A 27442-nucleotide genomic window follows, 5' to 3' on the forward strand; every position below is an offset into this window, starting at 1 on the left:
TTAACAGATGCTTTTTTCACATGTCAAGTGGAATACAATAAAGATCATACTGGATGAAGCCTGTCTCAGTATCTTAACTTGAATATCTTAGGCTTGCTGTCATGAATGGGAAATGCAATAAAATTCAAAATGTTTGGTGAATAATACAGTTTACATAGAGCATCATATATGTAAAACTTCTTCTCACCTAAACTAATGCATTTTAAATTTCTACCTTTTTGAGGTAAATTGTGTGGAACTGAATCAGTAATGCTATGAGCATTTTCAGCTTCAGGGCAATTTAATTCAAACATACATGAATATTACTTACTGTACCATAAGGGTAATATAATTAGTATAGACACTCTGAAAAGATTTGATTTACTGAAGATGTGTGTCAAGAAAACGCTATGCTTAAATTGGGGTGCATTTAAAAGGCAGCACACTGACATCTGGCTTTGAAAGCATTTGTTAAACTTAGCTACTGTTCTCAAAGGAGGATGCAATTTTGTTCAATCAGTGTAAGTATACTAATAGTATTTTAATATGAATGTGTTTTGCTTGGTTTTGACTTTCTCTGAAGGAAAGAACTGAAATTTAAAAAAAAACAAACCCTGCACAGTAAAATGAGCCATAAGTCTAAACAGACTTTTAGCTCCAATAGTTTCTCAGATTTTTTAGCTGAGGAAGCAACAATACAAGTGTGTAAGGATTTTTTTGTTTTTTTTTAAAGACAGCTCACAGAAGATATATGCCAACTGAATCTCTTGCATATCTGCATACTTCATCAGTCACCCAGACTGCCTGAATTCCTGCAGTAATAAAGCTTGTTTCAAATTTACAGATGACTTTGGTGTGTTTTACTAACTGGATATACTGTGTATTCCCCAATTTGTTCTTTATAAAGAAATCAAAGGAATAAATTAATTGAGGGGAAAAAAGGGGCTGTTCTGGTTTTTTTTTCCCCTACCCTCTTCCTGAAGCTAAATAAGGAAATAAAATCTAATCCCAAACTGTAAACCATGCCTTTTCCACTTTCTGTCATTTTCTCTAAAGGAGCATATTTCTACTTCTGGCTGAAATAAGTATCTACCTAGAAAATCAATAAAGGAAGTTCCCTTACATTGGGTCCTGCCTATTTAGAAGTTATTCAGTTGCTACTGCTGTGTTCTTGATGAGTCCACTATCTGGAAGTTGGCTGTTATAAAATGTAATGGATGGAGTTTTGATAGATTGTCTTTTTGAGGGCATGAATTTTTTTTTTTAATCCATAGCTGCAGAATAATACACAAGCTGAATAAATTCTCTTGAATTTTTATATGCTGCTGCAGACATGAAAATAATACTGCTAGCATTTTGTTTACTGTTTTGCTAATGATGTTTGGATGTCCAAAACTTTGTCTTCTGGAAGGGTGATGCTAGGTTTTTGTTTTGCTTTTAAAATTTAAAACAAAAATGTAAAGCTTCTAGTCAGAAATAAACATCTATAATCTGGATTAAGATAATGATCAAAAATCTTTAGTTTTAACATGTCTATTTAGAGATATATTTTATGTGATACCTAATCAAGTATCATCTATATAGTGGAGGAAACAGTGTAGTGAAATTATAAACAAAAAATATGAGCAGCTCGGATATGAAGAATTCTATGAAATAAGGCCAGGGTAAATGAGCATAGTCCTCCTTGTCTTAGTTTCTAGTCTGAGAGGAGGATATTAACTGCTGATAAAATCAGAGTAGGAAACCAATGCTTCCATTAAAAAGTTATAATTTTGGATATTGAAACAGACCTTACTTTTCTCTCTCTTTTTTCCAGCATCAAGAAAATGATCCATATCTCATTTGCTTGAGAACCATTAGTCACCTTTCTAGAGATATGGCTAATTACTTTTAATTAAAAATAATATTTTGATACAGCTCTGCTATCTCTGCTGGAATTGTTTTAAACTTATTATGTTCTTACCACCAATTTGCTGCAATACGGCTTAGGAGGAATTTGTTCGATAGCAACATGTCTGAAGAGTATCAAGGATGAAATTCTCAAGGGTCTTTATGTCATGGATGGAAATGGAATCATTACTGTATTTTTGAGCTCCTGCTAACGTCATTGACACCCACCTACAGTCCACTAGAAATATAAGAGCAGAGATCAGTTTGTTCACAGATTACAGGCAGACTAGCCAAGAAGGGGCAAGCCAGAGCCAAATTCACTGGTAAGCTTTATTTTAAAGAATGTGAAAGGGTGAATTTTTTTTCTCCCCTTGGGTCAAGTTGTGAACTGTGTCCCTAGTATATTGTACCAGGGTGTGTTGTTATTGCACTTATTAATATACGTAGTACAACTTCATTTAATGCGATTTTAAAAATTGAACTATCTGGATCTCGAGCCATATTTTTGTGTTTTTCTTGGAGCACTCAGAGTTCTGATGCTGTAGCTAATCAGCCACTGAAAATGGGTCTAATAACAAATGCAAATTTACAAATGTAGTATTTTCTGTTAAATGTTCTACCAGTCCCTCAGTGTCTAAAAGTAGCTTTGGTATGGGAAACACTTCCTGAGAATAATTTGTTCTTCCTAGTCCCTTAGAACTAGAAAAACAAACAAAAAAAACTGGTAACTTTTTTACATGGACGTAATCTGCAATAGGCAGATTTTCCTTGGATTAGCATGGTTGGTTTATGTGTTACTAGTGACAGCTCTGTAGGACTTAAGGAGTGTGTATGTTTGTCCTTCTTACAGACTGCTCATCTCCAACATGGGGAAAGTGGTGCTCCTGGGTCTATACATAGTGTTGGCTCTGAGAGGATTGGCAAAGGGTGCTCCTTTCCAGCCAGAAGAAAAATGGAAACCTCTAGATAACCCGAGAAACAGAGACCTGGTAAGGAAATGCTTCAAGAAAGAGAGATAAAGTATTATGTGGGGGTTTTTTTTCTTGTTTTCCATCAAGAGACTTTTTATCTTCTAAATTTAAAGATAATAGGAGTCCATTAGATGAAGTGTTAGCAACTGTGCACTTTGTATAGTCAATAACCATTTTCAGTCAAGGTGTACCCTTAACTGACGAGACATTCTCAGTGTGCAGTAGTGCATAAAACTTCCTTATATCTCCTTCCAGCAGTTTTAGTTTTTAAAAATGTACTTTGATTATACAACTACTTGTTTCGTGAAACAGAAGAGGAATGATTACTGTGTTTCTTTCAGATATGTACTCTGATTTCATGTTGTTTCATTAAATGGAAGTGCAAATCCATTTGCATCCAACATGTCATGAACAGTGACTAAAGATCTGAAAGTGAATTACAGTTAAGAAAATACCATTATGAGAACATTGACACAATCTTAAAAAGAATTTGTGAAGGAAAAAAAGCCTGTTTCCCATAGTTCTTCCTCACTGTTTTAAGAAGCATCAGTTTCTACTTTTAACTGTTTATAAGGGTACAGTTCAAATCAGTTGCCTACTGTTGCTGACTCCTAGAGAAATGTTTAACAGAACTGTCCTGTTTCCTCTCAGCAAGGGCTTGGCTGTGCCTGTTTTATGACGGGATACAGTTTGAATCCCCAGTAATTCAATGGGAGCATAAAAGAGCAGTAAATAGTTTGTGGTCTTTTGACTTCACATACAAGCCATGGATGGAGTGGGCATGTCTGAATTATGTTGCCTATACTGTATCAATTTATGATTCCACAGAGGATTTCATTCCACAGAGGAACAAATATTACATCTAATTTGTGTCAGTAGAAATGATTACTCTCCGTTGGTGATGCTCTACTTACTTTCACATATGCCATATGCTCAGTTTTTCAGAACGCTCCAGGCTTATTTTTCGGGCAGGGGGCTTGATCTCAGGAAGTTCCCAGCTACTGTCACTGTGAACAGTGAAGGACCAAGGCCTCTCATGTTCTACGCAGATCCAATTGCTTCTGCATTTGCAGATTACGAAGAAAGGAAAAATTCTTTTCCAAATCATTTCAAAGGCTGAAAGATGCTGTTGACCAAGGTAAAAGAGGAGGCCTCATCCTCTGATGTTGTTACAGGTAACCAAGAGAAAGATTTGGATTCAAGTGATTCTTGCATCTGATTGAAGTGTAAAAACAACTACTTTTTTAGAAGGAACTAAAATTGTAGTACCTTAACTCTTGACTGAAATGGTTTTTAACTTCTTGAGTTAGAGATTTATGAGGTATTTACTACTTAAATAAAATAACACATGGTTCTTGTGCAGACCTATATAGACCGTGCTTTTTTATTTTCTTTTTTTTTCTCCCCTCTTTTATGTGGAGAAGCATTCTGAAAATGTACAGGTAATAGGGAATGTAGATTTCATTTAAGTAATTGATACCAGTAAAATTATAAGTTGAGACTAATGGTTTCTTAGGCTATATGTGTATTAAGAAAATTAATTTAGACAAAAGATATTGTACTACCCAAGCATACATTATCTTCTACATCTTTGTCCATTGCTGCTGTTTTCCTTATTTCTACTAAATTTCTACTTATTTCGACTAAAATTGAAGGTTGATAGAAGGATTGGACCTTATCCACATCTCTCCTTAAATGTAAAACAGTTGAACTGGGTTAAACTTGCATTATTAATACATCCAGCCTCAATTTATAGGAGGTACTTCTCAGCTATTTTATGTATGAATAACTATACTCTGTAACAAATAAGTCCTTTTTTGTGTCTCCTCCTGAAAGTGAATATTGGCAATTCTGAGGAAAGGTAAATAATTGTTTTCTTCTGTTTTACAAATAGTTGAGGATTTCAGTAAGATTTGAATCTAAGCACTTTAGTGATTTACTCAGTATCTTAAAGAGCTTCATTTGTCATCAATACTCAGCCTAGGATTTCCATCTCTGTCCTGCTCTCTGCCTGCTTAACCACATTGCTCTTTGTAATCAAAAGTGAAGCTCCACTACTCTTACTATCATGAATCAGAATGAAGACTGCACTCAGATTTTAATACTAGGTTCTCTTTTTGCTGGGCTTTTATGCCAGGGGGAAAAAAAAAGCACCACAGATTGAATATTGTGCATGAAAAATAAATGAAAAGGGACTTTAGAAAGGATGCTGTAGCTCTACTATAAGTCACAGCAGCAATGAGAAAGTGACTGGTGGAAGTAATTTGTCCTGCATAATTCAGGATGGTCACGGCAGTTCTTTTCCGTGTTCTGAACTGTTTTCTGGAAGTTGAGGTCTGCTGTGCTCAGTTGGGCTGTTTCAGCCAGTGTTACCAGGTCTTGGTTTGGATCAGACCTTGGTTGCATATAGATATTTCTGTATTTGTGTCACTTTTTTTTTTTTGTCTTTTACAGGCTGTAGAACTTCACACGAAGTGGTAACCCTCACAGCAAAATTTTACTGCTTTGACTTTTTAATTGTTACCTGACGGTTTAAAATGTTCTTCACTGTCACAGTTCCTACCTATGGAACGTGATGTCATGCTGTAATTAGCATATATTCGGTCTCTTGACAAATGTTTGGCTGTTTCGCTACTACTCAGCTGTGGGCTGAGTCGGCTGAGCAGAATTGTGTTTGAGTGTGAATAAACGAGGAGTGCAACAGAGTGCTTGCGATTACTGCTAAGTGTCTTTGTGCAAAAATGAGAAATAAATGTTAGCTTTCGATTTATTAGAACTAGATATGTCCTAAGGTGTTTTGAGGCAATTTTTCAGATACGTTTTTGCTGAAAGCCCTTTCATTTCTCGGCTGGCTGAAGTGAACACTGGCCAGTGGCTGCTTGTGCCTCACCCCCAGCCCCGCACACCCGTTTCTGACCCTGCCCCAGGCAATAAGTCACCTGCACCATCACCGTATCTGTAGGTGACAAAACCCCTTCTCCTGTAAAATGGTCCCGCATTTCTGAGGAAATAACCTCACACCTGCACTGAGGTCGGTGACAGAGGACTTGCCCTCACCCCCGGCCCCTCCGAGGCAGCGACCGCAGCAGCGGCACCGCCCGGAGCTTCCCGGGCGGGAGCCCCCGCGGCTCCCGGAGCCCCCCGGGATCGGGATCCCCTCGAGATCGGGAGCCCCTTCAGCCTCCCCCGGCACTGGCGCCGCCCGGAACTCCAGTGTGAGGGCGCGGGCTGCAGCGGGCGCCATAGCGGGCGGGACGCGGTGCCCCTTGCACGCGTTCCCCCGGAGCGGGTCGAGACGGGGCCATGTCGGGCTTCAGCCCGGAGCTGATCGAGTACTTAGAGGGGAAGATCTCCTTCGAGGAGTTCGAGCAGCGCCGGGAGGAACGCAAGAGCCGCGAGAAGGTTAGTCTGCCCCGCCTGGCCGCCCCACGGCCCGGCCCGCCCCGTCCATGGCAGCACCTGGCAGGGCACGGACCGCTGCTCTGTGTGTGTATGGGGGGCTGGCGCGAACTGCTGCCGAGCTCAGGCGGGGATAGTGGCTACGGAGCTGTGAACTCCTGTGCACAAAGCACCAGGCACTAATTGCTGAGGTGCTGGTAGCGCAGCCCTGCGGGTCCTGCCGGGGAGGGTCGAGCGCCGGCCCTGGCAGAGCTTGGGCGGCACCGTCCGGCCCCGCGGTTAATCGGTGCTGCGGGTCGGAGCACTGAGCAGAAGCAGGTTGGGATATAAAATGATCCAGTGTACACTGCTACGGCTCCCCCACCATCTTCTGTGGGAAGTCTAAGGCAGAGATGCAGTTTGGCTCCTCGTGTTTATTGTTTAGCTTCTTGGCAGCAGTAAAAGCAGGGAGGCACAGCTTTGTGTCTAAAAGTAAGCAGACGGTGGTATTAAGAGAAAATCTGTATGATTTATGGGACTGTTGTAATTTACTTTAGCTTCTCCATCTTTATGTCGAAATGCAACTGAATTTCTGTATTTCAAGAGCAAATTCAGGAGAACTCACCTGTGTTATCCTAGGGAAGGACAGGTGTTATCCTAGGGTAACATTCTTACCGGGTTAGCAGGTGCTATTTTGATATATTTCATTTTGTGTTTAAAAAGGCAGGCTTTTGGAAGGATTTGTCATACAGTTCTAACTTTGTGTTTTGTTTTTTTTTTTAATATAGTCAACCATGTCATTTTACCTAATGCCAAATAAACAGTGGACTAATCTCTTCAGTCAAAAGTGATGTGATTACTGATTCATTTAACATTGATAAGAATATAAATATCTTGAAAGCGAGTAGTGCTGGATTTTGTTCACTTAAAACTACAGCACTTATTCCACCTGTTTCACTAGCAGTACATGGAAACCCATGGTCTAAATGATAATTGTAAATATTAGGGGAAATAAGAATAGGTCATATGGTAAAGCTGATAACTAATATTGTTGGTGTGTGTAGGATGGTGGAAATGCGTCTGCTGAGGAAAATGACGAAGATGTGGAGGCTCCATCTTCATCCAAAAAAGCATCTGCAAAATCCCAAAGTCAGGATGAAGCTGATGGTATATGTTAACATAATAATTCTTATTTAAAAAGTCTTTGAAAGCATTTGCTCTTCAGTAACTGACTTTTTATAAAACCTGGCTCCACTTTTCCCCTTCTGGCTTCTTAACCATATGGTCTCAATTGTTTACTCTCTCCAAAGTTACAAATAAATTGAACTTTTTAGCTGATCTCAGGAAGTCTTTTCTGGTTTGTGTTGACTTTTTTTTTGTGTTCATATCTTTACTAGTCTTCTGCTGAGATTTGACTTTTTCCAGAGTATTCTGTGTGAGTGTTGCCTTCTTCCATTGTCAACCAAAGTGAAATAAAATAGCTGTAAGGAGGAGTTTATTTATTTTCTCTTTTTTTGGGGGTTATTTTCTTTTGCTCAGTTATGCTTCGGCCTCTTTGGAGTGCCAATGATTCTTTATCTTCTTGTTTTCTGCTGGCTCTTCCTAGCTACAGATTACCCTGCTGGCTTTCTTTGTGTGGTTTACTGAAATATCTTCTGAGTGTCTTTAGCAGAATAAGCTTAACTTTCTGGGGTTCTTACACAGTGAAAGGACTTGCAGGAAGTGGTAGGTGCAGCACTTCTCACTGCAGTTTGCATCAGTGCTTGTTGATCCCATGCCTCAGGTTCTGGATTTGAGCTTGGGATCCAGAGTGCTGCAGTCTGTTTCAGACACCTTCTCTTCAGAAGCTGTGCTCTGGTTGGGGCATAGTCTTGTGGGATTGCCAAGGCTGTGAGATAGCAAAGTGCAATTTGGATCTCTTTGTGTTGCTTCTTAGCTTCCTCTTGCTGTTTTCACTGCAAATTCTCATTGTTCTGTTTAAGTTTTGTTGGATTTTTTTTCTTTTCTTAAATTTAGAAAATAGACCTTAAATTGTCCCACCTAAAAGGTGTGTCAGTGGTACCTCAGTTTTGAAAGTATGGCCAGACCTCATCCTAGAAGCACATAAAATGAACACTGAAGTGTGGTCGGAGCCAGATATCTGTGGTTCCTTATTGACCCCTTCCTCTTGCTCATGTCTCTGAAATACTTCCAAGCTGCTCTGTTCTGCTCTGTATTCCACTTCTGTATTCCCATGTTTTTTTAATGCACGTCATCTTTATCTAAGAAAAAGATATCCTCGTAGGTTTGTGTGATAGTGTTACTTCTGCTCTTACTACAGAGAACACAGAAGTGTCAAGAGCAGATAGAATCAAGGAAACATTGATAATAGTTATCACTATTTAAGGAGTTGGTATTAGAATCAGACCTAAGATATTCAGAAGAATAAAAAATATTAGATAAAAAAATGTTAGATAAGGTCATTGTTAAGGTCACTTTTGATACCCAGATCTTCAGATGTAATCTGCTGCAATCTTCAGATGATTCCTGCAGCCAAGGATACTGAAATAAAAGGGAAATTAAATTAATAATTGAGGCTTTTTTTCAGATGGAGGGAGGAGGGAGAAAAATCTTGATTTTTAAATGCTTGATATCCAAGTCAGAATAAAAATAATTGAACATATCCAAGTCAGAAAAAAAAAAAAAAGAAGAAAAAACCAACCATAAACTCAGATGTAGTCCCCAGTTCCCTCTTCTGTATAGGCAATACATGATAGATTTGTTTTTCAGTCTCAACTTGATACTGTGATTATACTTTCATCAAATCTTTAGGTGCCCAGTCCCCCAGTTGAAACGTTTGAACCCTACATATTTGGATGTTTTGCATGTAGATCTGTGGTCAGTTATAACCCTGGGCTAACTTAGTAATGAGAAATTGTAAATAAAAAATGTGAAAATTTTAAAAATTGTATGCTTTAAGCATATTTATTTGGGTTATATTGCATCATTTTCTTACTTATTTTAAGAATTCTGTTATTTTTCTAGAGAAATGTGAATAATCTGGATTTTGCATTAACACATGTTAAAAGGTACTTATTGTCATGGATGGAATAGTCACAAGATCTTGTTTTAAATCACTTCTAAAAATTGGTTGCTGCATTTTTGTGTAGTAGAATTATCTGTTCATTTATAGCCTCTTCAGCTGAAAAGCTTTATTCCAGCCAGCCAGCTTGGTGCTTGAAAATTAATATGCTTCTCTTGGATGGATTGAGAAAAATGTTAAATAAACTGTTGCTTCATTCTTTGTGTTCCTCTGTGCTTTCATTTCAAATATCCAAAAAATGTTAGAGACTGGGGTATACTGAGCATTGGTAATGAATAATGCAGAGTTTTAAAACCACAGAGGCTCTTAATAGTTTTCTTGCATTTCTGCAGGCAGCATTCTTACAGAATAGCTGCTTCAAGTGGGCTGTTGTTTTCTCTGCACTTGTCCTGATAAGCAGCTTGTACTCTTGATTATATCATAGACCTTTTTTGCTTCTTTCTCAACCAGGAGAAACATCAGATGGTGTCAGTAAATCTGTTCATCGGGTCTTCGCATCCATGATTGGGGAAAATGAAGAGGAGGAGGAAGAGGAGGAAGAAGAAGAGGAAGAAGAAGAGGAACAAACTACTGAGCAGCCAACGGCTGGAGATGTTTTTGTTTTGGAGATGGTACTTAATCGAGAGACCAAGAAAATGATGAAAGCAAGTATTTAAACTTTCATGTAACTTCCCTGTATCTCCTGACCATGCTGCATAAATGGCAGTTGTGTGTGATTTTAGCTACTTGCTAAGAAATTTGTCTGGAAGTAGTCCCACATAGGATACCTCTGCTTATGCTGGTTTTTGTTATGCTGTCTTTGTTTTTAAAAATATTACTGTAGGTTACTGTTTGAAAACTTTCAAAAGTCATGAAACCAGTTTTTCCAGTGTCAGGATTCCAGTGTTTATATTAGGTATCAGAGTTACTCTGTCAGCTATGAAAATTTGAAAATCTTTTGGTCAGTCACTTAATATCACTAGTACTTAAATAACCTGTTATTAGGTTTTTTTAAGCACAAGTGTGACTGATGTCTCCTGAATTTGAGCACAGCTTAAACTTCCCTTTTCCGTTTAGGAGAAAAGACCTCGCAGCAAACTTCCTCGTGCCTTGAGGGGTCTGATGGGAGAGGCCAACATCAGGTTTGCTCGAGGAGAGCGTGAGGAGGCCATTCTGATGTGCATGGAAATCATTCGGCAAGGTGTGTCACACTGGGAAAACTGCTGGGCTTTAAGGGTGGGCTGAAATCTCCGTGTGCGTGAGGGAATTCAGTGGGGCTTCTCTGAAGATGAAAATAATCACTATAAGGAAAGTCAGTGTATAAGTAGTATGGAATTAAGAATATGTGGTGCATTTGCTTTGTTGTTTTGCTTATGAAAAGAAACCAGCACCCCAGTTCTGCAGAGGCCTGGGCCTTTGATTAGCTTTACACTTTGCTTTTATTGTCTTTGTAGATGCAAGGGATAAATATCAGCATGACTTAGTGTAGAATAATTCTGTAAATGGTTGTTCTTAGAGTCAGTCAGACTATTTAATAATTTATAGGAAAGAATCAGAAACTTGTCTGCAAGTGTTTCCTGAATTTAAACAGACCAGTGTGGATGTTTCATGTAATTCTGATATCTGTTGTTTGCAGAAAGACAAGTTATTTTTTTTCCAAGATGGTTTTAAAACAACAGGTCTTAGTTATTCTTTGTCTTTTCACAGCTCCTCTTGCTCATGAGCCATTTTCCACTCTTGCCATGATCTATGAAGACCAAGGTGATATGGAGAAGTCACTACAGTTTGAACTGATTGCAGCTCACTTAAATCCTAGTGATACCGAGGAGTGGGTTAGACTGGCAGAAATGTCGCTGGAACAGGACAATATTAAACAGGCTGTTTTTTGCTACACAAAAGGTATTGTGGCAACAATTTTAATAGTTTTAAAATTAATGCTAGATGCTAATGGCAGTAATTTTGTTTTCTTCTGCTTTCTAGTTTAGTTTGCTTCAGTGTGCTAAGATTCTGGTGCCTCTGTCCGACTTTGGTAAAAGATTAGTGAATCTGTAATATAGGATGTCCTTTTTTTACAAAAACCCTGTGCGTGTCCGTCGACATTCATCAGGGAAATGAATGTGAAATCCACTGTTGCCTTTTCCTAAACTAGGCTACTGTTATGCTGCTGCTTCTTCCTGTAGCTCTGAAATATGACCCCACCAATGTGCGTTACCTGTGGGAGAGATCCAGCCTGTACGAGCAGCTGGGGGAACACAAGATGGCCATGGACGGCTACCGGCGCATTTTGAACCTCCTGTCTCCCTCCGATGGGGAACGATTCATGCAGTTGGCAAGAGACATGGCAAAGTGAGTTGGATTAGGAAATACTGTGATCTGGTTGTCCAGAGTTTCTCAAAAGCTGTTATTTATAAGCTCCACAGCTGATTCAAGCTTAGAAGTGTTGCATTCTCTTAGAGGAAGAGAATAAAATGCAAATACTGAGTACCAGATAAATGCCAATAGCATACAATTATATACAAATGCAGTACATTTGAATTCATATAAAAACACTAGAGACCTGGAAACTTATTGCCAGCAAATTTGGATGAAGCAAAGTGTTCAGTCTGAAAAACAAACCATCTGCAACAGAATATGGTTTATATGTTGTTTGTGATTTGTTTCTGGAGCAAGTAGAAATATGTCTACTCCCTTTTTCTAATAATGAGAGCTGAGCAAGTCATAGAAGCTTGCCTAAGGCAGAGAAAGCTTGTGGTTAAAGTGTGTAGCTCTCTTACAGTAATTTTTACTAAGTTATATTCTGCTTTATGTCTCAGCTTCCTCATGCATAACGTGTAGAAAGCTATTATTGGCCTATTTCAAAACAGTTTAGGTCTTTTGTTCTTCATGGTTGTGAAATGCACCAAAAAATGCAAGGATGTGTGTTATAACAATATTATTGAAGGTTTTTTCTGAAACCAGGTTAATGTGGTACATTATTGATGCCTGGCTCGAGGTGGGAGAGATTGTGATGAAAAGTCCTGTAATGTCCTAATATATACAGGAGAAAAAAATGGTAATTATTTGAAATACGTAAAAATTGTCAACACTTGTAAGGAAAGGAAAAACAGCTGCTTTCTCACTGTCTTATTTAACTTATTCTTGCTAATGAAAATATTGCCTAATAGGCAAAAATTAAAGAGGTATGAAAATCCTTTTGCTACTGTTCAAAGTGCATATTGTCAGTTATCTCAAATACTTAGTATCTCATCTCTGTGTTTTATAGGAGTTATTATGAAGCCAATGATGTGACCTCTGCTATTGAGATAGTAGAAGAGGCCTTTGCTAAACACCACAGCCTTGTCTCCATGGAAGATGTCAACATTGCAGCTGAACTGTACATTTCTTCCAAGCAGTACGACAAAGCTTTGGCGGTACGGAGAGTTAAATGCATTCGTGTGTCATGTTCAGCACCTCTTGCCAGTCAGAACAGTCAGTTTATGTTCCTGTAGTGCTTAAATATGGTCATGCTTCTGTAATGATAGGGCTGATTGGATACAGATTGCTTGCTATTAGTTCTGTAGTAATTAGCATTTAAGCTAATGGCTTGATTTAATAAGTCGGAGGCTGATAGATTTGTATCTTGCTCGAGGTTTAAAATTTTGGGATCCTTCCTCTGCTTCTCTGTAGTGGCCGCAATCTTAGTAGCCAGAGAAGATCTTCAAGCTAGTTTTGTGTGTAATACCAGTGAAGGTCATTCTCTTAAGTGGAAGATTAAAAGGGTGGTCTGATGATTCAAAGGCAGACTGTTGTGCTTTATCTGGCATACTTGTGTTACGACTGATAATTTATGCATTAAGCACCAAACATACATTCCAGAAAGACAATACATCCTGACTCTAAGGCATCAGGAATTGGAGAAGATTGCTTATCTATTCCAAATTTGTTCTAGTGGTTTTTAATCCTCACATTTGAGGCATATTTCCAACTTGATTTGGTCTGGCTTTGGGAGGAAAGGCTGTAGTATCAGACATTCCAAGATAGAATGAGGAGACTCTATTATTTGGGACTTTTTTCTAGTGAACATTCTTATTTGTTCTTATAATTCTTATATTAAATTACCTTGTGTTTTTTTCTTCCTTGAGATTTTGTGTAGCTTACTCTTTGTCAGTGAAAAGCACTATGAGCCTGCAGACAACTCCTCTGACCGTTCTTTGTACTTCTTCCCTTTTGAAAAATCAATCAATTTCATGTACACACTATTTAGAGTTATTAATACAGTAGAACTGTAGTTGCAGAACTGTTCCCTGTTTCTTCTTGAAGGTTTTTCTTGATTCTGTTCCTGCAATGGTGCTTCTTGTTCAAGTATAACTGGACCTGTATTTGAGCTGGTAAACTGAGCCTTTAAAAATAACTGTCTCAATACAGTCATCTGGTATGTTCCTCTGAAGGTTGTATAAACTGTCACTCTTGTGGTGACAGTAATGACTTAAACACTTATTTTTCAATTCATGAACAAAATACCAAACTGCATTGAGACTTAGACCAGCAGTCTTTTACACTTCTGCACTTACCCCATTGTCAAGTGAATGTCTTGAATTGTCTGTCTTTGGTTTCTATTTTTCTAATTAGTTGTTCTGTTGAATTATACTAGTTTTATTGAGTTTTATTTATGTGCATGACCAAGGCTGTTGTAAAATACCTGTATGCAGCTGTAAATTTTATGTAATTATTTATTTTAACTGAAACAAAACCAAATGGTTTCCTTGCAATGTATTAAGCTGAGGAATCCTTGGAGCACTTTGGAAAGATCTGTGGAGAGCTTAGCTGTTCACCTGGAGCTTAACTTTCTTTTTCAATCTTCCAAAAGGCATTAAAAAAGCCTGTAAAGGTTAAACACTTTTCTAGTTGTGATGAACTGTAACTGTTGTATTTGCTAAAGAGCTGCTGATTGGATCATCCGTGTAGTTCAAAAACAGTGAACAAAGACATAACGAGATCAAACTCAATTCTAGTCAGCTAACCCCATGTGAAATGAATGCAGCTTTTCTTCTGATAACTTTTGTGATGTCTAAAACAGCTACCATGTAGGCTGGTTACTGCATTTGTCCTTTAAATCTTTAAAATGATCCAAGTTATTTATCTGTTTTAGGTTATTACAGATTTTGCAGGGATTGTACTTGAAAAAAAGGTACTAGAAAAAGGTCCAGCTGAGGAGAAGAAGGGTAAGTAGCTAACAAGTGGTTGGTATGACCCTGCTGTCCTAATATGACATCTTTCCATACCTTTTCAACTCATGGGTATATTTTGATGCATGTTGATAGGCTTTTCTCTTTTGAAATTTGTCAGTGCTCTTAATGAATTACATGGCATGACCTCAGCTTTCTGTAAGAAGTTACTCTGGTGTCTAGTTAGCACTACAACTCATTAAAGACAAGGACTGCTCTCCAGGCAACTGGAAGCCTCTTGAAGTTCTAAACGTTCCTCTGAGTGTTTACATCAGACCAGTTATTACTGCCATCTAAATAGCTTCTATAAAAAGAAAAAAGATAATCTTAGTGGCATCTATACTCAAGAATATCAACCTTTGACCTGAGATTAATATTCTCCATAAACTCCGCTTCTGTTATTAAACATTTAAATGTTTCAGTGTATGGAAAACTAGGGATATGAGCTTGTAATTTAATAAAGTAGGTTGTCTTTGAGAAACCTGCTTTATGCAAGTCACTGCTTTATTGTGAAAATGTTTGGGCTGTAGAATGAACACAGCATGCCAACTCCATAAGCAGACATGCAGTCATTTTCTATGATTAAACTCTTTGGTTGTTTTAGCAGTCAGGTCCAAACCCAATGGAGGTTTAGAATCCTTCACATGGCTTTTTGCTTTGATGGACCAGGTAAAAGTACACTTGATTTATGAACAACTGTCCTTATGGAGACTTTTAACAGATAATTCATAAGAAACAAAACTATTATGAGTCTTGGAATTAGATCACAGTGTTTCCAAGTTACCTGGTGTGTGTAACAATTGCTTAAGACAAAGCTTCTAAGCTACCCAAGAGCTTGGTTCTCCACCTTCTGTTGCTTTGGAACTTCTTTAACTTTTTTTGATTGCTTCCTGTTCTGCTGTCCTTAAAAAAAACCACAAAAACAAACCAAGAAACAAAAAACCCAAAACAAACAAACAAAAAACCACAACAAACTAAATCACAAAACCCAGTCCACTTTTCAGAGTAAGCTATCAACTGATTATGGATTCACAAGCAAGTAACTTTTGGCTTAGCTGATGCTACTGCTTAATCTGCTAATCTTTTAAAAAAGATCCAGGTGCAATGGTAGAAACTCAGGAAGGCCAAGAGGCAGTGACTGATGACCAAAGTCATCCAGATGCTGAATCCAGTGCTCCAGGTAAGTAATGCATTTTTTTAATTTTGTACAAGTCTGTGAACTGATCATATGCTCAGGAACCAGCTTGCAGTCTGTTGGGAGATTTCTAACAGCACAGAAATAGGGCTTCACCCAGAAAAGGTTTCTTTTGCACTGTCTTCTTTATTCAGAACTGCCTTCTAACCTAGTCAGCCACCAAAGCCAAAAGCATTCCAGGGCTTGCTTGCTTAGAGAAGAAAATTTTTCATTTTGTAAGAATTTACCAGTAGGTGAATAGTTATTCTTGTGCTGGGTATTACGATGTTCAGAGAACAGTGAACTAATCTGCTTGTTGTGATTTGCAGTAATGGGATGTGGATGTAGGAGGTAACAGGGAAACCTTATGTTGGAAATCACAGTTTTCTCAGATTATAGCAATCACTCTTTGGTGTAAGCATTGTGGTGAAAGAGAACTTAAACAGGCTAGTTGAGAAGGTGTCATGACTGCATGTGAAGGACATAAGATCATGGAGTTTTAGTGTGTGACCTTTAATTTGCCAGCATTGTCATGGATAACTGCCTTGCCTCGTGTTTGCATTCTCGTCAGATTGTGTTCCCTCTACATGTTGTATGAAGTGTTTTAGTTAGCAGTGTTTAAGAATGTGTTCAGCCTGATCCCTGGGACACAGGACTTAACTTAGTAAGAACAAATACCTTAATGCAGGGTATTTCCTTCAAAAAACAAGGAGAAGCGGGTACAGGTGCGTAAATTGCTAAAGGAAAGCTTTATTAAGCAAGTACACCTTAAGTAGGCAAAGGTTCTAAACACATTCCATGGAATCCTGCTCTTGAAATCAACAGCACTTGATACTTCACATGGAATTATTGGTATCACAGAGAGTAGGGAGAAGTTGTTCCGACTTTGGGGAAAGATATAAAAGAAGGGGAGAGAGGCCAGGCCTACACAAACATTTGCATGAGTTTATAAGAGTATTTTCTTCAGTGGAACTGAATGTGACCTGGAGGGGATGTGAAGCTTGTGAAGTGCTTGTTAAAGCCTATGGGTTCAGAAAGAAATTCTTTGTCTTGTCACAGCTGTGGAGAAGGTCAGCTGCTGCATACCTGAGGGTGTTCCCATAGACATCACGGTCAAGCTGATGGTGTGCTTGGTTCACTTGAACATCCTGGAGCCACTCAGTGTAAGTAGAAACCAACTCAGAAGATGGGGAATGTTCTAAGAAATTACCAAAGCAAGTAATTGTTCCTGTTCTCATATGATGGAGGTTGTTGAGAGAGCTGCAGAGATTCTTTTTGCTTCTCTCCCACTCCCAGAGAGAAACCTGACAGACCCATAATAGCAGAAATACTATCTTTGTCCTTAGAAATTGTGCCTCCGGTGGAAGTATTGCTAAAGCACAGTTAAGTCACAGTCTGTTTGCTACATTGCAAAGTTGTTGAACGCTTTTTCACTTTGTTTCACAGCAGTACTAAATCTGAAGACTCTTCTTTCATAAAGAACACTCCTCACTGATGAACACTTTAACCCATTGAATATGTGAAATGTCTGGAATAGAAAAATGTGGCTTTTTCAGGAATTCCAAAATGCAGATCTTTCATTTTTCACTTTAAAAAAATATTTAAATAAAGGAAGTGTAGTTCAGAATGGAAATAGAATAAAAATCATAGCATAAAAATGTAAGCTTCCAATAACAGTATCTTAAAGAAATGTTCTCATTGGTTATTTGTGCTGTTAGTGTTTTGTGATTTTTGGGGTTTTTTTAAAGCCTCTTTTGACCACACTGGTGGAACAAAATCCAGAAGAAATGGGTGACTTGTATTTGGATGTGGCAGAGGCATTTCTGGATGTTGGAGAATACAACTCAGCACTGCCTCTCTTGAGCTCTCTTGTCTGTTCGGAACGATACAACTTGGCTGTTGTCTGGCTTCGGCATGCAGGTAAGGAGAAGCAGGATTGCTGAGCACCTGGTACTGAGAGATGATAATACAATACTGAGCATTTCCAGGGACCTTTATCTAAGATCACAGGAATTTTAGATTCACTGGTTGAATGATAATTGGTATTTGCAGAACTATAGGTGAAGTTTATTATGACAATTCTGTCAGGAAGCATTTTCTTGTTCTTCACATACACTGAAATTTACCTCAGCTAAAAATACTTCATGTAAGTGAAGCAGCACCTCTTTTGCTTTCCATCCTGTGTCATCTGATGATGTTTTAAGTAAAACTGTGCATGCATCAGTACATATTTCAGAATATTTTCACTTAATAATACATGTTTTGGATGGTTTTACTAAAAAGGTATTTGAAAAGTATGTTAACTATTTTGCAAACTTTGAAGCCTTTTTTTTTTCTGCCACTTAAGTGTTTTGTGTTGTTTATGGTATTTCTAGAGTGCTTGAAGGCTTTGGGACACATGGAGCGTGCCGCAGAGAGTTATGCCAAAGTTGTTGATCTTGCTCCATTGCATCTGGATGCAAGAATCTCACTTTCAACACTTCAGCAGCAGCTGGGCCGACCTGAGAAAGCTCTGGAGGCTCTGGAACCAATGTATGATCCAGATACACTGGCTCAGGATGCCAATGCTGCTCAGCAGGTGGGTAAAGTGTTCTGTGCTTTCAGCTGAGAATGTATTACTCTGCCAAACTGTGGTAGTGGTCAGAGATGTCAACTGCATAGGACCAGGGACTGAGACTTATCTCACCATGGTGAGCCTTCAGAGCCTTCAGAGCACAGTGAGGGATTCGTTACAGTGTCAGGGACTCATCCTCATGGCTCTTTCTCCCTGACCATTTTATCAATATTTGTCCTGTCCCACTTGATTACTTCTGTGTGATGCACAAGCTCTTGGCCACTAAGACCTTGTTGTGACACCAGTCACTTTGCATCAAGTTGATCAGCAGTTGCTACATATGAGCTGCATGGTTTGGCCTCTGTTGATTGTAAGCAGGGGTTCTGTATGCCCTCACCAGCAGCACCTCCACCATAGGTAAGAGTCATGCCAAATTTCTCTGAAATGGAAGAATTTCAGAGTAACTACTGCAAGGTTGTTCAGGGAGAGCTTACCTGCCACAGCAGATTCTTACAGCTTTCTGGAAGCTTTCACAATACTGTTAATACTGTATTCAGTCAAAATTGTTTGTTTTATAAACTCACTCTCTGTGCAAGAGGTTGAATAATAATGTTTAATATTGTCTAGGAATTAAAACTACTCCTCCATCGTTCAACACTGCTGTATTCCCAAGGCAAAATGTATGGTTACATAGACACATTACTCACAATGCTGTCGATGCTGTTGAAGGTAAGCCAGTCTTTCCAGCTACACTGTAAGAAATTAGACAGCTGTTAGTTGGGTCAAGACAAGCAACAAATGAACTCAGGAGGAAAGTTAGTAGTTTTTTATACACAAAGGGTTTCATAATTTTGTTATATAATAATCTTGTAGGGATCCTGCAATATTGGTGTTCCTACCTGTAGGGTTCAGAACAGAGGATTGTTTGTGTGTATAATTATTGATACAGTGATTTCAACTCCCTGTTCTCAGTGTACTTACAACACACCGAATGCTAACGCTGTTTCTTACCTTTTTGGCAGACAGCATAGAGCTTTCTTGAAGTGTTGATACCACTTCTATTTAAACAATGTTCTTCTTAATTTCCCTTTTTTTTTTCTTGTGACAAATGACAAAATAAAAATTTGTGTAGCCAGTAAATACAGTGGTGGTTTGTGTTAATTGTTGTTTTGTTTATTTTTAAATAGGGAGTGAAGGAGGGAAATATTTAGACCTCCGTTTTATCCATCTGGTCCGTGCCATAACTGTTGTATGACACTGTATGGTTCAACAGCTGACAGAAAGGCAGTGTTCTTGTTAGACCTCTGTGCTAATAGTTTTGATTTCAGTACATACAGGGATGCTCCAATCCCAGGAGAAATCTTTTTAAATAATTTAAAGAGTTTGTATCTTTCCCTTGCATAGCCCAGTTGGCACTGGAGCAGGAGACAGTGCAGAGATAATATTCCTCTTGGGAATGTTCTCTCTCACGTTCTTGCTGTATTGTGGTGTTTCTAAGTTGCAGACTGTTTTGGCATGAGCAAGATGGATTGGCCATAAAGCTGCCTTTGTCACAGGATGTTATAATGTCATCTGAAATGCTGCCCTTAAATTTGTTTCTAGGTAGCAATGAGCAGAGCTCAGGTGTGTTTGATATCTAGTTCCAAATCTGGAGAGAGACACCTCTATCTTATTAAGGTGTCGAGGGATAAAATTTCTGACAATGATGACCAAGAGACAGCAAATTGCGATGCAAAAGGTAACAACTCACAGATTGTTTATTAAAAGCAAAGTGACAAGGTGAACAGCACAGTTCTGAAAACTGATACAAATGTTACTATTTTGCATGCTAAATCCTAGCAGCCAATGTTAACATTGCTTTGTTTCTAGGGCAAAGAAGGCAGCAAAAATGAAGATAATATATCTTAAGGGAACAATCCCCATTCAGACAAAAATAGTAAGATTACAGAATAATTCAGATTGAGAAGGGCCTCTAGAGATCATATGGGCCAGCATTCTCCTCAGTGCAAATATAATACACACAAATGTAGAACGTACTATAAATACATTTTAAAAGTGATGTGATTTTTTTTGGCTGGCGCATTCTTAAGCACCGTTTGGTAAATTAGGAAGAGTAACTTTATTGAATTCATGTAGTATGTTTACAGTTTGAACTGTGTGTATTGTTTGCTATTTGTTCCCACATTTTGGCTTTTTTTGCTGGTGTTTTACAAACTGCACTTAAACTGAGAAAAAGTAAATACTTTATATAGGCTGTTAATGCTACAATGTCTTTGAAAAGATCAGTTTGATGTTTCTGATGTTTCTCATCAGTTTGATGAGTTTATCTTTCTTGTTCTAATTTTTCTCAACTTTCTGGCTCCAATATTTTTAGCAATTTTTGCTGTTCTCACAAGTGTTCTGACAAAAGATGACTGGTGGAACCTCCTCCTGAAGGCTATATATTCCCTGTGTGACCTCTCCCGGTACAAGGAGGCAGAGCTACTGGTGGATTCCTCATTGGAATATTACTCATTTTATGATGATAGACAAAAGCGCAAGGAGCTGGAATACTTTGGGCTCTCTGCTGCAATTCTGGACAAGAACTTCAGAAAAGCTTACAACTATATCAGGTGAGCTACTGAGAAGGTAGAGCAGTCTTTTTTGTGGTTGCCTCTGCTGAGGCTGTAGTCATACTGCTGACAGTACTGCTGAGGGAGGCAGGCTGATGCTCTTCAGCCTTTGCTAAAACAGATAAGGCTATAGAAACTAAAGGAGCTTTCCAATAGCCTCTGATTCCAAAGAGTGCACAATGCAGTAGTTTGGTTGATTTGGGCAGAACCATTGGTTCTGTCTTTCATCTTTGCCTTGGTCACCGACCTGCTCTTTGAGGGTCTCTTTGTTATCTTCCCTAAACTGTTGAGGTTTTACTCCAGAGACAGCATTTACTATGTAGCATTTACTGGTTTCTTGAATACTTTTCGTTCTGTAGAATCATGGTAATGGAAAATGTCAATAAACCTCAGCTGTGGAACATCTTCAATCAAGTTACTATGCAGTCTCAGGATGTCCGTCACCATCGCTTTTGTCTCCGCTTGATGCTGAAAAATCCCGATAACCACGCGCTGTGTGTCCTCAACGGGCATAATGCCTTTGTGTCTGGCAGTTTCAAGCACGCTCTTGGTAATACCTTTCATCTTCTGATATCAACAAAAATAAAAAGCAAAGGTTTATAACAGGAGAAAGATTTAGCGAATTATTTCTTTTCATCGGAAAATTACAGGTTTACAGTGTTAGTCTGGTGCTTTAATTATTTTGTGCCCAAATCAGCGCATTGCTAAAGAGTTTTGCTAATAGAAATTAGTCTGGCACGTTTCAAGTTTAGCACACATGGCAAATATAACTAACTTGCAAAGATAATTGAAGGCTAATGATAATTATAAGAAGGATGGAACCAGCCCGATTTAAACAGCAAATACAGCTGGTTGCACATTTTAAGCAGGCCTTTGAAGTAAACCTACTGCTTTCAGTCAAGCCCTCCAAATGTCACATTTAAGATTTGTGGCCTCCAGAATATAAATTCCAGCAAGGACCATGTTTGTCTTCTGTGTCTGATTGATTTCTGCTTCTGTTTCTACATCACAATCAGCATTTTTCTTCAGAATCCAAGGAGTGCTGAAAATATACAATTTTCTTTCATATTTTTTCCTGTGTATTTTGATGTAGGTATATTAAACCATTTCTTTCCTTAGTTCACACTTCTGATTCAAAGATTTTCTTTTTTGCCCTTAAATTCTTAAGGAATATTCTTCACAGCAAACATCTTGATTCAATTATTTGCTTTTAGGACAGTATGTGCAAGCCTTTCGTTCAAACCCAGATGAACCTCTGTACAGTCTTTGTATTGGCTTGACCTTCATCCACATGGCCTCTCAGAAATACGTCCTGAAGAGACATGCTCTTATAGTACAGGTGAGTTAGTGTGATTATTTTTACACTTAGTGTGTCCTGCTTTGTATCTTGCAGACAAGTATGGCTGCAACATACTCTTTTTAAATAACTTTTCATGATTAATGTGGCATTTCAAAAGAGAGAAGTGGCAAAACATGAACGCAGATGAATATGCTTTTGAACTATAGTTGCACCCGTCTGAATCTCCTCTCCTTATAGGAGACTCACATCTATGTTAGGAGCTGCCAGCTGTTTGTGAAAATACTGCTAATTTCTTGATGGCTGTAATATGGATTTTCTTCGAAATTTTTCTTGCCCTGCCTTGCTCTGAAGAAGTTCTGTAGAATTGAATCTATGCCACATGCTCTTTGTAGGCACGTCTCATAAATTGCATTGTTGAAGCAAATTTTGCAGACTTAGAAAATGTTTTTTTCCTTAATCTTCGTTTTCCTTTCCCCTTTTAGGTGCCTCTTATAGCTCTCTTTGTAAAGATCATGTGAGCTTCAGTTTAGGCTACCCTCAATTTTTCAGCTTCCTTATACACATTTTTCTTTCATCTGCCAGAACCAGTTACAAACCACAGACTTGAGTATTCCCAAACAGAATTTTGGAAGTAATTTCCTCTACTTTCCACCGTCTTCGTTAACTTGAAATGCCTGTTAATTCCTGTGGCTGCTGAACTCAGAGTCAGCACAATATATGATGAGGATCCCGAGCTCTTGTGACTTCTGAAATTCCTGAAAACTGTTTGATTTTGACAAAACCTACAGGTCCTCAGTTACTCTAATACTAAACCAGTTATGACAGTGGCCAACTTAAGACATTTCAAACTTACAAACTTTGGCCTAATTTTAATATTTTTATTCACTTTTTTCCTGTAATCAGCCTGCCTTTCTTAGATGGGCTGTTCTGTTCTTATTTTATAATATACTTGAATGACATCCTATTTATGTTACCCCCAGGCAATACAGTTCCCTGCTCTCTCTCTCTTCTCATTTCTTGCTTACTATACTCGGTATTTTTACATCATTTCTTGTTGCTATTGTAGTTAATTAATAATTCAACCACAGTGACCCAGTGGTGACCTAAATTATGATCATTAGCTGCTTGTGTCTGAACTAATTCCGTATGTTGAAGGAGGTAACTTCTCTGATTACCAACACAGTCCCTAGAAAGAAGGTCCTCTATTTACAACAGAATCAGCACAGTCCAAAGTGGTAACAAAACAAAATGCATGGGAGAGGACAAAAAGGTTGTGAGGTTCTGAATTCACCTCATCTACTTGTCCCTTCGAAGTTTCCCCCAGGGCTCCTTCAGTGTCAAAGGAAGCACTGCATTTTAATGTAAAATAATGCTGTTTGCCTCTCTGTTGTGTTTGAGAGGTGGCTCTGGTCTAATGCCACTCATCTTTATGGCATCTTACCAACTCCGAGTCAGGATTGTCATTACACACAAACAAATGTAGGCAGTGACATCCTACAGATGAGAAACAAACTACTTCTCTCACTTCACAGCATGTCAGTGTGTACATGAGAGTAATTCCCATCCCACCTGGTCACTGTCCTTTTATGCATTGCCCTGTTTTACATCTCCGGGACATGAGCACCAGAATAGGCACGGAGAAACTGTTGGGTCCTGCTCCTCTGAACCACAGTGTAGGAGGAGCGGGTGTTCAGAGTAAGGTTGGCAACAAAATTATGCACTCCTGAGATTCTGCTACTCATATACCTTAAATATATGAGGATATATTTTAATTTTAAACTAAAAGCAAAATAAGAAAGAAATAAGAAACACTTGCAGAGTGCTTTGACTTTAAAAATGCTAAAGCATAGCACTGAAATTGCTGGGTATGAGTTTCCTTTCAAATTCTGTTGGAGAGTTGGCAGTAAAACATCTGCCGGCTTTGAGAGAGGACATGAACTCTCACTTATTGCTTAGGATATATTGATTTTTCATGCCCTTATTCAGTGATGTTTATATTTGGTCACTTTATAGATACTGCTAATTTCCCTGGTAACTGGTATTGGAGTAAACATTTGCATGGAGGACAAGATCAGGAAAAGAATATGCTTGCATTGCTGAAATCATACTTTGATAATACTTTTTGTGGACTTTAGAATTTTGGGAAATTCTGAAAAGTTGTAGAATTAAACCATTTCTGGATGCTGTCCAAGGCATAGAGTGAAGGAAGGTTTGGAGGTTTTTTTCTCCATTAAAAAAAAAAGAGGGGAAGGATTATCTTTCAAAGTTTTTTTTTTTCTAAGGAAAAATAAGGTCTTGCTGTAGCCTGTCCTTTGCCTGCATGTTTTCTAAGGTGATCAGCTCTTCCAGTCATGAACCAGTCTTGTGTATATATTGTATAAACACATACACACAGATATTTAGCGAGCTAGTTCCATAAGTTACTATGCTAAATAACTGTGTGTTTAATTTATTAAAAAAGATCTACTCATTGTTATCAGTGCCAGTGAGACTGACAGAGCACAGGTTTTGTGGTATCATCCATCAAATGTGACTCATCTTTTGCCTTCAACTTGCATGTGGTTTTCTGGGGAAGCAAAGACCAGAAGTTTAAATGGATACATTTAAACACCTGTTCCCCACCATATTTTATTGCCATCTTCTTAAAAGGAACATTCACAAATGTGCATAATATATGTACAGGGATTCTCCTTCCTTCACCGCTACTTGGACCTGCGTGGTCCGTGTCAAGAGTCTTTCTACAACCTTGGCCGTGGCCTTCACCAGCTGGGATTGCTGCACCTGGCAATCCACTACTACCAAAGAGCACTTGAACTTCCTCCTCTCACCTTAGAGGTACTGTAACTTTGTAAGCTGTGTACAGAGGATAAAGTCAGGTAAATGTCAAGAATAGTTAAAATAGATACATGAAGTCTGTGTAGTTGGGTTTCCTTCAATTTGTATCGTGATTCCTTGCCACTGGAAGCCCAAATCTGATTTTCACCCTGTAATATATTTAAGCATGTTTTAACTTCAAAGGTTATTGAATTTTGAAGGATTTTCTCATAAGCTAAAGTAGCAGCAGAAAGGGTTGCTAAACAGCTTTACCTGAAGTAGCTGACCAGGAAGTTCTAGATAATCAGTCATGCTATAGAACAGCACTGTGGAGCAAGATGAACCAGTATTAACAATGCCTAAGTGCATCTGAGCCATGGTTTAGCTCTAATTGATCCGTATTAGATCCTAAGTGACATGTCATACTTTTACAAGTCTAGTCTGAGAGAAAGTTTTTGCCTAGCTGTGGCATGGGTAGGTAGAAACATTACAAGTGTATTTAGAAAACGGGCAGAGTTGGTAAAGTAAGACCTGTGGCTGTTAGTCAGCCCTGGGAGTTCAAAGCAGCAGTCTTGTGACCAGGTGAAAGGTACAGGCAGTATTCACATTCTGGTTGGAGAAACAAATACTTTGCATACAAAGAGAAATTAAGATAGTACTTTCCTGGTTTGTGAGCTGGATATCTAACTTACAGCTAATGTTTTGAGTGTGTAATTTTATAACTCTTTGGTGATCAACAACATGATGTGGAAACTTGTTAAAGAGGGAGGGCACAAGGAATACTTCTTTTGTTTCCAAACAGCTGAAAGCCTATAGTAACCACAAATATGTAATTTGATTCCACTGTAATTGCTGCTCATATTTCAAGTATACTATCTTCGTATATGGATAACTTTTTTTTAATCATTATTTTTACAGGGAATAGAAACTGATCAGACAGACTTGAGAAGAGACACTGCCTTTAACTTGTCACTTATTTACCAGAGCAGTGGCAATACCAGAATGGCTCAGAAAATGTTGTACACCTACGCGGTTGTGTGACGAGGTTTGTGGCAGGTGGAACTGATACCCTTTGTATTGACAATTATGCAGTGCTGGGCAAACTGGTTTTATGTACAGCTTTTCCTGTAGATGGTCAGAGCCCTGGCTCGTGCTGTGTATGGCTTTGTGGACTTCTTCTCCTTCTGACATGTGAACTGTATATCATGTGTGGATGGGAACTGTCCGTTCTGAGCACAGCGCTGGCATGCTCACGTGTGTCTTCTCCTTTGGTGCACTGCTCTCTAATTTGACATTCAGTCTTGTATATATAATCAAACAATGAAAACTGAGGCCCAGTTGCTGGGTTTTTTTGGGGAGGAAGATGTACAATGTGCAGTATTAAAACTAATTACCAGTGAGGTTGTTGAAGAAGCCACATTCACTGGTGATGAAGGTTTTTTAATGTGCAGCATTAAATTTCTATAATATAGGAGCAGTGGGCTCATACTAATCCCTAGAGGATGAAGAACTCAGTGTTTCAAGATCTTTAAATTATTCAAAATTTTCTAGGAGTTCATATTCCTAGCAGTTGTTCTATTTGAAAGGGATTGATTTTTGTTTTACTGAAATCAACATGACCTTTGTTCTTCTTCTGAACTTGTTAATAAAAATTCTGATGTTAATGATGTTTACTTATTCTCAGCAAACATATATCCTACTGAATAGCATATAGCAAAACATACAGCTTGTTATTTCACATACATTGCAAACGATCTGGGGTTTTCATTCTTTCTGACAGTTGAACAGTAGCTTAGAAGCCAGATGCAGTGCTTTATCATAAATTAAAGGAGTATATAGTTATATGTATATGCAGAAATGGATATATGTTTTGCCCTACAGCAAAATAAGGCTGAAAAATATTTCTCAGCTTGGTGGTTTGCTGAGTAGAAAACAAACTGTGCTATTGCCTGCCAGGCACTCTTGTTACTTAAAGTATCACAGCTACCTGCTGTTTGCTTTCAGCCCACTTTTACACATATTTGTGTTCTGTAATCATTTCACACAACTGCAATCAATGATTAAGAAACAAGTCTTGTGGAATTGCCTGTATTAATGGTGCAGCAGTGACAGATTAGACTAGACAAGGCTTCAGAAAAAGCAAGGGACAAAATAGATGCTGTAGGAATGTGGGCTCCCCAATAAAGCGTATTTTAAATGGGCACAGCCCATGTGAACTGACCTGCTTAAGGAAAAGCAGATCATAGAATAGTTTATCTTGGAAAGGACCTTTAAAGGTCTTTAGCCCAAACCCACTGCAATGAGCAGGGACATCTTCAACTAGGTGAGGTTGCTCAGAGCCCAGTACAGCCTGAACTTGAGTGTGTGGGAACAAATAGCAAAGCAGGAAAAGCTTGAAATACAGCCATTACAATTTTGGGAAAGCTTTTGTAAATCACTAAGAACAAGAGACTGCTTAAATCATTGCCAGCCTCACTTGTCATCATGTTGGAAATCTTCCTCAAG

The 27442-nt window shown here is 38.5% G+C and overlaps 2 protein-coding genes across 4 annotated transcripts; both read left to right on the plus strand.

Annotated features, from left to right (window-relative positions):
• The first annotated feature begins 140 nt into the window (after positions 1 to 140).
• CUNH2orf66 (chromosome unknown C2orf66 homolog) lies at positions 141 to 5621 on the plus strand. 2 transcript variants are annotated; one of them, XR_005562628.1, is made up of 4 exons: positions 141 to 2192; positions 2720 to 2858; positions 3778 to 4015; positions 5295 to 5621. XR_005562628.1 is itself a non-coding variant. In XM_039378867.1 (3 exons), exons 1-2 carry the CDS (start codon positions 2736 to 2738, stop codon positions 3958 to 3960), a joined length of 306 nt encoding a protein of 101 aa, XP_039234801.1. In that variant the 5' UTR covers positions 141 to 2735; the 3' UTR covers positions 3961 to 3978; positions 5295 to 5621. The 2 variants fall into 2 exon arrangements, 1 of the variants encoding a protein (XP_039234801.1); XM_039378867.1 differs by having other exon boundaries at positions 141 to 2858; positions 3778 to 3978.
• A 462-nt stretch (positions 5622 to 6083) lies between these two features.
• Positions 6084 to 26679, plus strand: GTF3C3 (general transcription factor IIIC subunit 3). Of its 2 annotated transcripts, XM_027730701.2 has the most exons (19): positions 6088 to 6242; positions 7283 to 7385; positions 9751 to 9944; positions 10357 to 10480; positions 10987 to 11178; positions 11460 to 11625; positions 12542 to 12689; positions 14408 to 14480; positions 15577 to 15663; positions 16717 to 16820; positions 17406 to 17577; positions 18033 to 18235; positions 18839 to 18940; positions 19814 to 19949; positions 20586 to 20823; positions 21183 to 21373; positions 22038 to 22162; positions 24806 to 24958; positions 25856 to 26679. In XM_027730701.2, exons 1-19 carry the CDS (start codon positions 6144 to 6146, stop codon positions 25976 to 25978), a joined length of 2733 nt encoding a protein of 910 aa, XP_027586502.1. In that variant the 5' UTR covers positions 6088 to 6143; the 3' UTR covers positions 25979 to 26679. The 2 variants fall into 2 exon arrangements, 1 of the variants encoding a protein (XP_027586502.1); XR_003542414.2 differs by lacking the exons at positions 19814 to 19949; positions 22038 to 22162; positions 24806 to 24958; positions 25856 to 26679 and having other exon boundaries at positions 6084 to 6242; positions 21183 to 21365.
• Positions 26680 to 27442: the final 763 nt, after the last annotated feature.

The sequence above is a fragment of the Pipra filicauda genome, unplaced genomic scaffold (assembly GCF_003945595.2).
Source record: "Pipra filicauda isolate LSUMZ 115617 unplaced genomic scaffold, ASM394559v2 scaffold149_size4050908_pilon, whole genome shotgun sequence".
Taxonomy (NCBI): Eukaryota; Metazoa; Chordata; class Aves; order Passeriformes; family Pipridae; genus Pipra; species Pipra filicauda.

Excerpts from the sequence above, each read along its gene's own strand:
- CUNH2orf66 (XM_039378867.1), top strand. The coding sequence starts at position 2,736 with ATGGGGAAAGTGGTGCTCCTGGGTCTATACATAGTGTTGGCTCTGAGA. Across the intron at positions 2,859-3,777 it reads ACCCGAGAAACAGAGACCTG|TTTTTCAGAACGCTCCAGGC; the intron begins GTAAGGAAATGC and ends CCATATGCTCAG.
- GTF3C3 (XM_027730701.2), top strand. The coding sequence starts at position 6,144 with ATGTCGGGCTTCAGCCCGGAGCTGATCGAGTACTTAGAGGGGAAGATC. Across the intron at positions 9,945-10,356 it reads AGACCAAGAAAATGATGAAA|GAGAAAAGACCTCGCAGCAA; the intron begins GCAAGTATTTAA and ends TTTTCCGTTTAG. Across the intron at positions 11,626-12,541 it reads TTGGCAAGAGACATGGCAAA|GAGTTATTATGAAGCCAATG; the intron begins GTGAGTTGGATT and ends TGTGTTTTATAG.